Source organism: Lepidochelys kempii, chromosome 8, assembly GCF_965140265.1.
Source record: "Lepidochelys kempii isolate rLepKem1 chromosome 8, rLepKem1.hap2, whole genome shotgun sequence".
In the NCBI taxonomy this organism is placed as follows: Eukaryota; Metazoa; Chordata; order Testudines; family Cheloniidae; genus Lepidochelys; species Lepidochelys kempii.
This window is the reverse complement of record NC_133263.1, coordinates 73,990,202-74,004,572: the sequence shown is the minus strand read 5'-3', so window position 1 is coordinate 74,004,572 and position 14,371 is coordinate 73,990,202. Positions and strand designations below refer to the sequence as shown.

The window sequence follows — 14,371 nt, the reverse complement described above, 5'->3', positions numbered from 1 at the left end:
AGTTCACCAGCTAAGGCAGATTTATCTCATGCCAGTCATTAGACTGTGCCCTGCTGTCTTGAACTGGATTGGCTTATTGCTAGTTCATCTATCCTTTGCACCACTGTCCAACTCCAGTTATACCCACTCATGCCAGCTCTGAATCCCACTGAGAGTGCCCCTGCCCCTCCTACTGGTAAGTAGAACTTTGAATTGAACTTTGCGATTGTTTTATTGTGTACTGTTCACACACACCAGTTACTATGTAGCTGGCTGGAGACCTCATGCCAAAAATGGGGAATGCAGGCTGTTCCCTTTAGTGACAGGCAAAGCCCCTGTTACTGCAGTTTCAGAGCTGCTGGAACTTGGGAGCTGATGAGCAGAGCAAAGCAAAGATAAAGAGGTACTAGAAGCAGATTTGCTAAAATGACCTTTGCCCCTTGCCCGGCTTGTTCCTTTTGAAGCACTGTCCTGTTTCCATTCACTCTGAATGCAGGTCATCAATACCTACATGAGGATGAGCTCTCATGACCCCAGTTTTACCTCTAGCTTTTCAAGAGAGTCTGAGAGCTGAGCCCTTAGCTGTCTGTGGTGGTGGAATCTGCTGTGCAATCACCAGCTTGCTGCCATGGATTCCTCTGGGGACCACATGCAGAAAGCTCATCTGTCTCCCCACAGAAGGCGGCACTGGCCCTTGAATACCAACCAGGTCTTATTCAGGAATGTTTAGATGGGAGCTAATGTCAGCATCACACCGTAGAGACAGAACAATTCACATATATCCCTTTGGAACCAGCCATTCCCCTACATACACAGGGCCTGCTGCAGGATGGGTTTTGGGAGAATTTTTTGCCTTTATCTTAGCTCATCTCTCTCAAGTCTTGGTATTAAAGTCATGGCCACAATTTAACCCGAGCAAGCCAGCATGTGTGTCCCTCAGGTGTCACTTAGCAAGGGTACTAACATGCTGTAAGAACAGACAGTATGGGTTTCCACTGGAAGAGACCCAGCTGTAGAGCCTTTATGGTAGAACACTCTCCTCCAGAGGTAGCCATAGCAGCCCAAAGGATAAGTGGCTGTGGACCACAAGGAGCAACAGTGCAGTGGCTGGGTGTTTCAACACATCTCCTGAGAAAGTTCTTGAGGCAGAGCACCTGTGGAGTCCCTGGCAGAAATTAAAGCTGCACCCCAGTGGAGGGCTGCCAGCAGCAGTACCATTGCCCGCTCTCCTGGGACAGCACTGACTTGGTGGCAGATCGGAGCTAACCAGCACAGGATAGGCTATACAACCCATCACTGCTGGTTTGTGGGCAGCTCTGTGCTTTCTCAGAAATAAGGGCTCAGGTCTATGCTCCAACATGGAGTGCTTCTCTTGTTTCTCACATGTACACAATTCTGGTCTTCTGCAAAGTACCTGGGGATTAAAACGTTTCTCACAAAGTGTCATGGTTACTCAGGTTGCTCTCTCTCTCTCTCCTTACTAGTCATTTCATCTTTGTCCTTTGCCTCTGCCTTAGGCTTCCCCTGCTTGGCGCGCTCTTTTTTTCTTTTGTGTTTACATTTGGATTCTTTACCATCCTTCTCCCTCTGGTTGTCACTCTGTTCTTCCACCTTTTCAGGCTCATCTGCTTCCTCCCTCATGATTGCAGTCTTTTCCTCTCCTGGGGCCTTCCAGGCTGGACTGCCTTCTTTCCTGGGACTTTTTTCTACATTAACCAAAAGTTAATTTAAAGATTACCATCATCTCTGGAGATGTATTGGGAGAAGTGAGATAGTAATAAATTACAACAGTACTTAGCTCTTAGCATTATTCATCATCAAAGACTTTCAGTGACATTAGGAACATAGCAATTGCACTCTGACCTATCAGACTAATGATCCACCTAGCCTAATATCCTCTCTTCCAAGTACTCAAGACCAGGTACTACAGAGGCAAGACTGACATCTTTTCAATTCCATGGCGGAAGTTTCTTCCTAATCCCAGGTGCTTAGTGGGCTGGTTTATGTCCTAAAGCATAAGGTCTGATATGCACTGACTGTGTTGGTAACTGCAGACTATATTCTTCAGAAACCCCTCCCTGTTAGATCCCTATTTTGCAGGTGGGGATCCGGAGGTTAAGTGATGTAACCAAGGGCAGAGTGAAAGAGTTAGCATGCAGTTCCCAATCATGTGCTTCGATCATATCTCTAGGAAGGAAAGCAGCTACATGAATTTATGTGGAGGGGGGACAAGGGAAGCAAGAACAGTGTGTCCTAGGATGGGTTCCCCCCCCCCCCCACAACGTAGCTAGAAGGAGAGGTTCACTGTTTTGCAATACATTGAAATGATCTGGAACTATCAGTCTATACCTAAATTTTCATTATATCAGAGTTTAGTCTTGCCCAATCCTGTTCCGATTAAAGGCAATGGAAAAACTCTAACGGAGTTGAGTGGTACACAATTAGACCCCATAAGCAGGTTTCACAGTAGCTGGAGGCGCACCTCCCAGCCCAGGTAAACAGTCTTGTGCTAACTCTGCACACTGAAAATAGCAGTGTGGACGTTGTGGCATGGGTGGTGGCTTGGGCTAGCCACCGAGTACAAGCCCGCCTGACCCATTGGGTCTGAGCTCAGATGGCTAGCCCAGACTGCTGCCATGCTGCAATGTCCACACTGCTATTTTTAGGGTGCTGGCCTGAGCGCAGCTATCTCAGGCCTGTCTGCCCATGCTGGGAGGCACGCTCCTGGCTGCAGTAGAGACATACCCTAAGCAACTTAATTGCCATAGGAATACACGGGTACAACTACTTAGTTTTAAAATGTATCAGGTTGATTTAGCATTTTAGGGCTTGTCTACACTTAAAACACTGCAGCACTTCATTGAAGATGCTACCACACCATGGGTGGGCTTCTACTGTTGGTGTAGGTAGGTCATGTCCCTGAGAAGTGGAAGCTAGGTTGATGGGAGAATTCTCCCACTGGCGCTGTCTACACTGGGGTTAGGTCGGTTTAACTGCATCACTCAGCAGTGTGGATTTTTCCTTATTTCCTATTGTAAACCAGGCCTCTGGCTATGTCTACACTTGGAGCTAGAGGTGTGATTCTTAGCTCAAATAGACATATTCACACCAGCTCTCATCAAGCTAGTGAGCAAAAAATAGTGTAGCTGCAGTAGCGACTTAGCTGCTCTGAGCACAACGCTACCCAGACCCTGTGGGTGCATATTTTGGGCAGCTCGACCATGCTGCTGCTCACCACTGACCGTGTTACTCCAGTGACACTACTATTTTTAGTATGCTAGCTCAATAAGCACTAGTGTGAGTATGTCTGCTCAAGCTAGAAATCACACCCCTAGCTCTAAGTGTAGACATAGCCTTATTTGCTCTTGGATTTCCTGGCATTTTCCTCCCCCCCACCCCATGTTTTTCCTAGTGCATGACAGCTTCTCTAAAGGAAGAAAGATATAATTGTTCATTATAATTGTTGCCCTTGTGACCCAGATGTGGCAGGGCTGTGGGAGAAGCTAATTTAATAAGCTGAAGAACTAAAGGACCCTAGTCCTTCAAATAGATGAACTATTATGTGCTTCCCATGGAGCGATTCCTCAGAGATCTAAGATCTTTTCAGTTTTACCTTCTCTAGAAAAGAGGAGGGGGTGAGTTATGACAGACTGAATTCTTGTGATCCAGTAGGGGCCTGTCCTAAGGTTACCTGAGATAATATCCTTTCCCTCTAGCCAAGAGCAGCACTAGGTTCTCCAGATTACTACATGTAATTCATCATCCATAATTATGACGTGTCAATTTTTTCAAAATAATTTTGATCCTGGAAAATGAACTGCTGCTTGGGGCAAATGCTCAGATTTCATTTAGGCAGTAACACTTCACTTGAACAATTTGAAAAGTGCTATAAAGAAACCTATACCAGAAGACTTTAGAGTTTAAAGGCTCCCTGTCTACCCCTCTCCTAGGCACACCTGGCAGAAAATACAGCACTTATGGGGCATTACGAACACTCTGAAAGTAAAAATATTTTTCTATTAGTATTGAGGGGCATCCCAAAGGTATGTGCTAAATGCTAAAACCCTCTAAGTGACTCTATGCTATAAGTGTGGAGTTTTCAAAAGAGCCAAAGGGAAATGCATGGCCCACCTCCTATTTGTGCCTTTGAAAATCTCCCTCCACACCTATATACAATGTAGTTCGCTCCCCTGCACCCAGTGCCTCTTTGGCTGATGGGTGCAACGAAGCAGAGACAGAGAATGGACTCTAGCATCTTGGGTCGAAGGCGCAGGGGCCTGCTGGGAGCAGGACTTCAGGAAGACACCATGTCTGGGAGACTGTGGTCCAAAGCCATTTTTGCTGGCTATAAGCATGGCCTCCAAAACCAGAGGGAGCACACTGCCCTTCTGAAAATTGATGGAGTTTATGCCCATGATGAGACTGTATCCACCTAGGATCTAAATTTGTACTAAAAATAAAATTCAGAAATTGTTAAAAAAAATATCCAGGCCAACCTCTGTAATTCTGAATTCCCCTCACAGTGGGAAAGCTGTTTATTCAGTTCAGAACATACCACAATATAAATCCCCTTTAAAGAGATCAATGTTGCTGTTTCTTTCCTCTCAACCCCAACATGTGGGCAGACTGGGAGGGGAATTTCAGAATGTTTGCAGAGGAGATTAGACCCTTCTGGTCTAGAAGCAACTTCTTGTGCCCAGACCCCTTGCAAACAGTCCATCAGAGCTGACGAGGGGTCATATTGTGATGAGTAGAATGACCATGCAAAAACAGGCAAAGAATGATTCCTTCATCTCTCTGCCCGTTACAGTAGAACCTCAGAGTTACGAACATCTTGGGAATGGAGGTTGTTCGTAACTCTGAAATATTCGTAACTCTGAACAAAAGGTTATGGTTGTTCTTTCAAAAGTTTACAACTGAACATTGGCTTAATACAGCTTTGAAACTTTACTATGCAGATGAAAAATGCTGCTTTTAACCATTTTCATTTTAATGAAATAAGCACAGAAGCAGTTTCCTTACCTTGTCAAATCTTTTTTTAAACTTTCCCTTTATTTTTTTAGTAGTTTACATTTAACACAGAATTGTACTGTACAGTATTTGTGATTTTTTTTGGGGGGGGGGTCTCTTCTGCCTGATTGCGCACTTCCAGTTCCAAATGAGGTGTGTGGTTCACTGGTCAGTTCATAACTCTGGTATTCATAACTCTGAGGCTCTACTGTATTTCTATGAAAATACAATGAGCCAGATGCCGTTCTTAATTCACTAGCATCAATTAGGAGTGCTTAGATAGGCATTCTCAAAATAGGCTATATATACATACATGTGTGCACATACACACAAAAGGGGCACAATTCTGATCTCACTCTAGTGTAAATCAGGAGTAGCTCCTTTGAAGTTAATAGTTACACTGATGACAAAGTAAATGGGAGAGACTCAGGTCCAGAGTGAGAGGTGTAACCCCAGTGTAAACATAGTGTAATTAAAATCAGTATCATATCCATTGTGACTCAAGTCACCAATATTCTAGGTTGGGTAATAACAGCTCATCAAATATCCTCATATGCATGAATTAGAGAGATGTGGCTCTGATGTTCCCAGCTAAATTATGCATGCTTTAAAAGCCCTCCGATGGAACAATGACTCATCCTCTAATAACTCTCTAATAATAGTGGGCCACTCAGAGTTCAAAGCCACCTGCTAAGATTCCCACTGTACGTCTGTCTCTAATCTTTTCAGTGGCTCACATAATGAATGTACAATGTATTCACCTCTAAACGGATCAGTGGGTTTTGAAGTTATTTCCGAGCACCAGAGTTTTCAAATAACTCACCATCGGCAGTTGCTGTTTTCTCAGCTTTTGGGTAGCCAGACCCAAACCAGTAAGACTCCTGCAGAGGGAAATACCAAGGCCGTGGTATCCCATACTCCCCTAAAACACAAACAGACCCAGTCCATACAGAGAGTCCACATTCTTCTATGGGCTGGAACTCAGGTATGCAACTTTCATAATGTAAATATCAATACTTGGAGTTTCATTAGCAATCCTGTTCCAACATATTAGAAGATCTAACAAAGCACAGCTACCCACTATGCTTCCAACAGAATAACCCCAGTTTCCAAATATTTTGGGAAAGGGAGGGGAAATAAACACATTATGTGTGATCGGAGCTAACTTTAGTTTTCTAAAGCATAATCTGGTTTAATTAAGGAATTCAGCTACCCCCTGCCTTGGGCTAGTTTGAACCCTTAAGACCAGGCACTAGCTGCCAAGAAATGTCCAATTCCAGCAGGTAGGCTCCTGACCCCAAGCAATGATTTCTTTTTGAAGTCCCCTTCAAAATTCTAGAGACTGAATGGGTGAAAAGCTCATCATGTTTACAAAGATCGCACTGGGCCTGAATGCACAACAGGCATCAAAATGAAATTAAGAGGCAGCTCAGGCCAAAATTTCAACATGCAGCTTTCCAGGAAAAACAACTAAAAAATGTGGTGTGATGGCAATTTACACCCGCTAAGAATCTGGTCCTCTATGTTTAAAGTCTTATTCTTTGTGAGCCTGCCTACATAGTGTCTTCTGCCACTTACTCAAAATCAGCAGTAAGATTTGCAATAAACACTGCTGTGTAGTCTATTTCTGTGTGATAGTTACTAGAATGCCTGCTCATTTACACTTCATTTCTCTGGATTGGCTTTCTAACAAGGAAAGCTCTAAACAAGGACTGGATGACTCCCCTAGCTGTTTGGGTAATTTCCAGAGAAACTTTTTGCAAACAAGCAGTTTATTCCGTCACTGCTTCAAACCTGATACAAGAACTTTGCAATGATTGTATGTATATGATTTCCACTTAATCATATACATACAATATGCATCCGATGAAGTGAGCTGTAGCTCACGAAAGCTTATGCTCAAATAAATTGGTTAGTCTCTAAGGGGCCACAAGTCCTCCTGTTCTTTTTGCGAATACAGACTAACAGGGCTGTTACTCTGAAACCAGATATAGGACTGTATGTTCTTTGTAATTAAACAGGACCACATGATCAATTTCTCCTCCTAATAGAATAACCCTCCACACTCTGAAGTTTGGCTAACCATTGCCACCTGCTTCAACAACAGGCAGTGGAGCTATGGTATGTGTGCTAGAGCAGCAAATCCATTCAAAGGCAACCCCATTGCTTCTACAGCTTTTAATGTAGTATTTCAGTCATGTTTAACATGAGGCTAAACAACTTTTTTTAAGCTACAAGGAAATGCTCTTGCCCATGAAACACTCACTTCTTAATTTGTACCATGTTGCTAACATCACACCCAGGATTCTCTATAAAAGCCTTAAAAAACCCCTTAGGGAATGTTCCTGACCATCTAGTCAGTGAGAAGAACCGTTTGTCTCATGCTCCACAGGAATTATAACCACACCAGAAGAAACAGCTAACATAAAGGAGCCACAGCACAGTAGTGAGTCAGGCGCTTGTAGTTTGTATTTTGTGCTTCAAAGTGCATTGTCAGGGCTTAAACATTTTCACTACAGCACGTCAAAATTTTTCAAATGAAAAAGAATTTTGATGAAAAATGGCATTTTACAAGCATAAAAATTTTGCAAAGAGATTGTTTTATTAAATGTTCCCTTTTTTGACCAAAAACACCACAAAAATCTGTTTTCCTTTCTCCCCACCCTTTTCACTTGCAAAATGGAAAAACACATTATGGAAAGGAAAAAGTGAGAAAAAGGAAATGCAAAAAAACAAAAATGGTTCCAGACTAGATTAGACTTGTGGTTCATCTGATCCGATATTCTGTGTCGGACAGGGACCAGCACCAGCTACATCAGAGGAAAATGCAAGAAGACAGGCAGATGTGGGGTAATCTTCCCCTCCCCCCATTAAAGTCCTATTCTACTCCCTAATAGTTAGAGATTAATTTAGGACAGTGTTATTTACAACCACTACCACATATGAATGGGAGATTGACATACCTGGAAAAACATTTTCAAGGTACCATGTGAGCATTCCATAGAGCAAAGCATCAAAAAGCATCATCTCAATGGAGAAGAAAAAACTGTATTCATCTCCCTCCAGAGGACTAGTCCTGATATTGTTCCACTGTAGCCCAACACCTTGCTCTTCATAGCGTGACAAGTATTCTGTACCAAATCCAAAAGCCACTGGAGAAAGCAAGCTCTGGAATAAAGGTGAAATAATAGGGATTCAGGCAAGGGGAAAGCCCACATCAATAAAAAAAATACTTTTTGAGTTGAAGTATGAAACTTGGTTGTGCACACGAATGATCAAGATTAGCAGAAGGAAAGGGTTTTATTTTAAACACAATCTAAGGTACAGTAGGACTGGAAAGTCAAGTATTCGGAAAAGAACACTGGGACACCTTTAATCTCAGGACTGGTGGCAGCTCTATGAAGGACTTAGACACAATGATCCAAATTTAACCCTGGCGTAAACAGGTTCAGCTCCAATTGACTTCAGTGGAGCAGCATCTGCTCACATGAGGGTGTAACTCATTTGTTATCTCTCCATATGGAGACTAATGGAGATGACTTTGGCAGTTTGAGCTCATTCAAAAAGTGTCTTGTCAGCCTCAGCAGAATGAAATATTTGTATGAAATAAAATGTAGGATGGTGGCTCAGGTCTCCTCTTCTTTACCAGGTGTACTGTACTCTCACATTGACAAGAGAGATACATGAGGGCACAAGAAATACCCAGGCAAAGGAATTCTACGGTGTGCATGGAGTGACAGTGTTTGTGCAGCAGAAGGGAAAATTCACAGAAGACCCAGCCTCAGCAAAACCACAACCCCCGCCCTTTTGGGGTTTCCAGTTGATTTACACAGTTCTTGTTCAACCAAACCAGCATAATCTCTGGCCACCATTTTCCATGATGCACTGCAACAGCTCAGCGAGAGGGGACACTATGCTGCATCACAGCAGATGTAGCCTGGCACAGCCCATACAGAATGGAGGCCTGCGCCACTGTGATTGGATCTGTGAAACAAAATTTTCAGTTTTTAGGTGAAATTTTCCCAGTTTTTGATTTTTTACAAAACGTTGACATTTTCCATGGGAAAATCTCACACGCACACACACCAATCCAACCAGCTCTATTTCAGTCTGTGAAGCTCTAAACAAGCAACATAAACCCAAACACAACACAAAACACAGGGAAACTCTTGTTTTGCCAGTGCTTCCCATCCTGGTTTCCGTCAGCAAGGGCCCGATTCCCTTCTTTTACACCAGTGTAATTCCATCGACTTCAGCACCCTAAAATCCTGTTAATACTCCAGAGTTAAGGGCATTGAGCTTCTCACAGGATCAGGTCCTTGATCCAGTTTTATTGCCTTCATCTACAGAACCTGAAATGCTCTATCCCAGGGGTGGGAAAACTATTTGGCCCAAGGGCCACATCTGGGTATGGAAATTGTATGGCGGGCCATGAACGCTCACGAAATTGGGGGCTGGGGTGTGGGAGGGGGTGAGGGCTCTGGCTGGGGGTGCGGGCGGGGACTCCAGGCTGGGGCAGGGGGTTGGAGTGCTGGGAGGGGTGGCGGGGGGGGAGTTGAGGGCTCCAGCTGGGGGTATGGTCTCTGGGGTGGGGCTGGGGATGAGAGGCTGGGGGTGCAGAAGGGTGCTCCAGGCTGGGACCAATGGGCTTGAAGGGATGGAGGGGGATCAGGGCTGGGGCAGGGGTTGGAGCATGGGAGGGGGTCAGTGGTGCAGGCTCCGCGGCGCTTACCTCAAGCAGCTCTTAGAAGTAGTGGCATGTCCCCCCTCCAGCTCCTATGCGGAGGCCCAGCCAGGCAGCTCGGCGCACTGCCCAGTCCGCAGGCACCGCTCCTGCAGCTCCCATTGGCCATGGCTCCTGGCAAATGGGAACTGCGGGGGTGGTGCTTGGGGCGGGGGCAGCATGCGGAGCCCCCTGGCTGCCCCTACGCATAGGAGCCACGGGGGGACATGCTGCTGCTTTCGGGAGCCGTGGGGCAAGCCCCCGCTTGGAGCACCAGAGCGGGGCAAACCCCGGACCCCGCTCCCTGGCGGGAGCTTGAGAGCCAGATCAAAACATCTGAAGGGCCGGATGTGGCCCCCAGGCTGTAGTTTGCCCACCCCTATTCTCTGTCCTGTGCAGTTAGAGAGCCTGATCTACAGCAGAGTTAGAGTACCAGTCAAACCACTATGCCAACAATTGTAATACAGATGGGACCACAATGTATTCTGCAAATCAAAGGAGTTTGCCTTTGAGGTTCTGGATTTGGCCCATATCTAGTTTAAAGGGGACATTTTCAAGTCAATTTGAGCCCCAAATTTTATTTATATAAACACATGCACTTTTTAAAGGTTGGCAAATGCTCACAGGAATACAAATGTTTGAATGAAAACAGCTTTCAGTGAATTTAAAAGTCAGTTAAAAATCACGTTACAATAGCTCTGTCGCACTTGTGTTAAAATACAGTTGGCACATTTAAATCTAAAATCATTTTAAAATGATAATTTGCATCTTCACCACTTCCTCTGTTTACTTACATTTTGCACCTATTTGTTTCTAGCTGGTTGCACTTGCTGGCTCTCCTGCTACAGCACACTGCAGCGAGGTACAGGTTGCAAACACTGCAGGGGCATGTCTACATCAAAAAGACTAGTTTTACTGAACTTTTTAAAAAAAGCCATGTAAACCATTCTAGTGACTACGGTTTGTCAGAGGCTTATTCCCCTAGATATCTAACTTCTCAGCCTAAATTACTTGATAGTGTCCCTCTGAGTCAGGAGTAACTCCACTGAAGTCAGTTGAGTTTCCCCAGTGCAAAACCATCATAAGGAGGGAGGACGGTGGCTCAGGTCTCTTCCTCTTTACCAGGTCCTGTACTCTCAGTTACTCGCACGCTGACTAGAGAGACAGAGACAGGGGCACAAGAAAGTCAAGACAAAGGAATTATACAGCCAGAGAGAGCCTGAGGTCATAGATTTTCAAAGAGGGAGGCAAAAGGCGCCTTACTGCCATAATCTTCAGGTTAATAGTCATGCGGTCCTGCCACGCAAAGCAGACGACGTGGGGCAGGTAGAGGGTGAAGTAGAGGACTCCGCTGCAGGCGGCTGCCAAGTTAGCTTTGGAGAAGAAGGTACTGAGCAAGAAACACTGCATTATGGTGGCTGTGGTGAACGTCAGCAGAAACAGGAGGAGGATGAGAGGATTGCTGTAGTGAAGCACCTTGCCACACTGTAACCAAAGGAAACCAAATGAGTTTAGGTACACTGCTGTCTCACAAGCTAGCAGCAGGGCTCAGAACTACCCTTGGTACCAGAGTTATAATGGTTAATCGATTTAAACTACCCACTCTACCTAATCTATTTAACCTCTCTCTCCAGGCATTTTTACAATTAAAAAAAAATCACAGCTAAAGTAAGTCAGTGGTCTAATTTCATCCCTGCTCGCTGGCTCTGAGGTACCTGGCATTGTTGCCAGTCTCACTGGTTTTCCAGCTCAGAGTTCTATTTGATGGCTCTCTGTTGTCTTTGTTACAGACAAAAATCTGATGTTCTCCCTCTGCATTGAAGGAAAGTTCCCTGCAGACATTACAACCCTACAAATCCAAGTGAGACATGTCTGCATGGAAACCAATTCTGTTAAAATAAAATTGTCTGAACTATCAGAACAAATTCCCATTCTTCTCCCCGGGACCCCACACCGGAGAGAGGTTATGGGGAAAGTTGGCTGACACACATTTAAAAAGAAAAGCTTGTAGGCAGATTATAAAGCACTATATTCTGCACTTGAATTACATTCACATTCCCAGAGCCTGTGAGGGCTGAAGAGGATGACTAAGATCTCCCAGAATCCTTTGTGTAGAAAGTAACCCACTGGATGAACTTGTGTTGACCTTTCTTCCTTAATGCTTTTGAATCTTTAATGTCCCCTCTTACTGAAGAGTGTGGTCTCAGCTGACTGTCAGCTTACTCCTAGAGGGAGAAGGGCTGCTTTGTTCCTTAAGAGCTGATCTCCACACAATTTTTGTACCAGTATAACTAGGCCAGTTAAAGGTGTGATATTTTTACCAACAGAGTTATACTGGTGCAGCTCCATGCGTGGATGCAGTTGTACTGGGATAGCTAGTCCGGGTCCCCCATGGGTAGTGGAACAATTATTTTGGTATAAATACATTTATAGTGGTATAACAACCTCCACCCTAAGAAGCTTGTACCACTTTAACTATACCAGTACCCTGTGTGTGTAGACAAGCCCTAAGAGTGCAAATACACTGGGAGAGCTTATGAGGACAGGATTGATTAGAGAGAGCAGACTGAATTCTGACTCCGTATTTGTAACAATTCAGTGCAGTGGGGAAAATGTCAGGTAACTCTTCCCTGCCAGAGCAGCACCCATTAAGGAACCAATCACTCTAGCTCAGTTAAAGAACAGTTAGTCTATCATCTAGAAAAGGGTTGGGTGGCTTTGGAAATTGGGTCCAATTCTAACATAAGCCACTTTGAAAAAGCAGCAATTCTGAGACTAAGGAGCCAGGAGAGTTCTTGCCAGGGAGTGAGGGATACATTAGGCTTGAGTCAGTCTCTGGTGCCTCTCTCCCCCATTTGTGATAGTGTCTTAGTTTCAAAGCAGGCAAGCACAGCCTATGATAAATGACTCAGACAGTGAATGAAAAGATAAGAATTCCTCAGATTGAGATCTTCTACGTTTGAAGCAGTGATACTTATTGAAAGACTTGCCCTGTATACTGGAAATGCAACAAATGGAACATGACCTGTCAGTGTAATCAGGCCTGACGCATCCTCGTGCAGACAGTCTTACAATAAGTCTCATTAGTGAATTTATCTCGCTCTGTCTCTGCCAAGTGCTGATGCAGCCTGGAGGACTGCTTACAAGAATGATCATTCTACGTGCTAAAATCAGAGTAGACCACCAGTGGTTCTGGTCTCCTTATGTATAGTTATTGTTTCTTGATGGACAGCTAATATTAACAGTGCAAACATGAACTGCAGGTTTGGGGCTTTCTAAAGTCACTCCCAAGTTAATCCTTACCGTAATTAGTGCTGTTAGGAGAGACACACTCACAGACATCATGATGAAACTGTCTAGGAACCAGGTGTACCAGATAACCCCATTAGTAACTCCCCGGTTCTTCATGGCTTCTTTCAGTCTCATTTCCTTCTCCAGCACAATGCTCTTCACTGTCATGGAGACTGAATAGATCCAAGCCAGCACCATGAAGATAGGGAAGGAGCGGTTCAGGGTGATCATGAAGCTACCCATGCAGGGAGAGAGGAGTGAGTGAAATGCAGGCAAAGCAGGCAAGGATTGGGATGAAAAGGAAGAAAGAAAGGGAAAAGGAAAAAGAGGTATAAAGAATTCTTTGACTTTATTACGGCTGAGCATTTCAAAGGAACCTAAGGTTAGGCTTCTCTGAAAATGCCAGTCTAAGACTGTAGTAACCGCTCTCAAAGAACTTTACAAACAATGAATTAAACTTTGCAGCCCCATCCCCAGGGGCTAGGTGTTATTGACATTTTACACATGGGGAAACCGAGGCACACAGCAGTTATGAGACTTGACCAAGGCCACTGAGTCTGTGGCAGGGTATAGATCTCACTCCACACCTCACTTTCTGAACACTATGCCATGTTGTAATTATTATAACTTGCAAAGAACGTTTTGAGACAGATGTTAATGGTAAGAAATCAGTCTCCCATGTAAAAAGAAAAGGAGTACTTGTGGCACCTTAGAGACTAACCAATTTATTTGAGCATGAGCTTTCATGAGCTACAGCTCACTTCATCGGATGCATGTCTCCCATGTGTTATATCTTTGAAATGTTTCCCCAAGTTTAAGTAGCAAATAAATCAATCAATATTAACTATTAAAAGCAGCCAGATGCTATGTTGCTATGCTGTATGCAAAACATCATTCATGGAAGGTCTTGAGCCTGTCACAGATGGTCAGTGCTAGCCGTTAGCTAACAAAATCTGCACTACTGTGTCAGACAGCTGGAGCGCTCCCTCTCTCTATTAACACTGGATCAATTTTAGGTCACAACCTGGAACCTTTTATGCATGGCTGCCATAGTTTTGTCCCCAATCCCTACAACAGATATGAGCAGTAAAAAGTAGCCATGGAGAACACATTTAGGATGACCATGAGCTACGATAAAACACGTTTCCTGCTGGCATCTCTTTACATGTGTTGTGAGGCGAGAGTAGCATTATGGGAGATATTGGACTCTCATTTTGCACCGCTTTTGTAATGGTGACATTTGAATGAAACTGACCAAAAAGTCAGAGGACGTCCACCCCCCACCCCCACTTCTTTCTGTATGGGGTAGAAGCATGGGACTGTAAAAATCAAAGGAAGAGACATTCTTCAGGAGTAGTCAGACTGATC

General features: G+C 44.4%; 1 protein-coding gene across 1 annotated transcript in view; it reads right to left on the bottom strand.

The window, feature by feature from the left end:
• The window catches only part of ABCA4 (ATP binding cassette subfamily A member 4), a 99,501-nt gene that overhangs the window by 43,837 nt on the left and 41,293 nt on the right, over window positions 1-14,371 (bottom strand). Inside the window, exons 14-18 of the mRNA XM_073358296.1 lie at window positions 13,016-13,238; window positions 10,976-11,197; window positions 7,953-8,157; window positions 5,854-5,911; window positions 1,627-1,685 (exon numbers count right to left, since the gene is read on the bottom strand). Coding sequence (XP_073214397.1) covers window positions 1,627-1,685; window positions 5,854-5,911; window positions 7,953-8,157; window positions 10,976-11,197; window positions 13,016-13,238 — 767 coding nt within the window. The remainder of the gene's footprint in view (window positions 1-1,626; window positions 1,686-5,853; window positions 5,912-7,952; window positions 8,158-10,975; window positions 11,198-13,015; window positions 13,239-14,371) is intronic.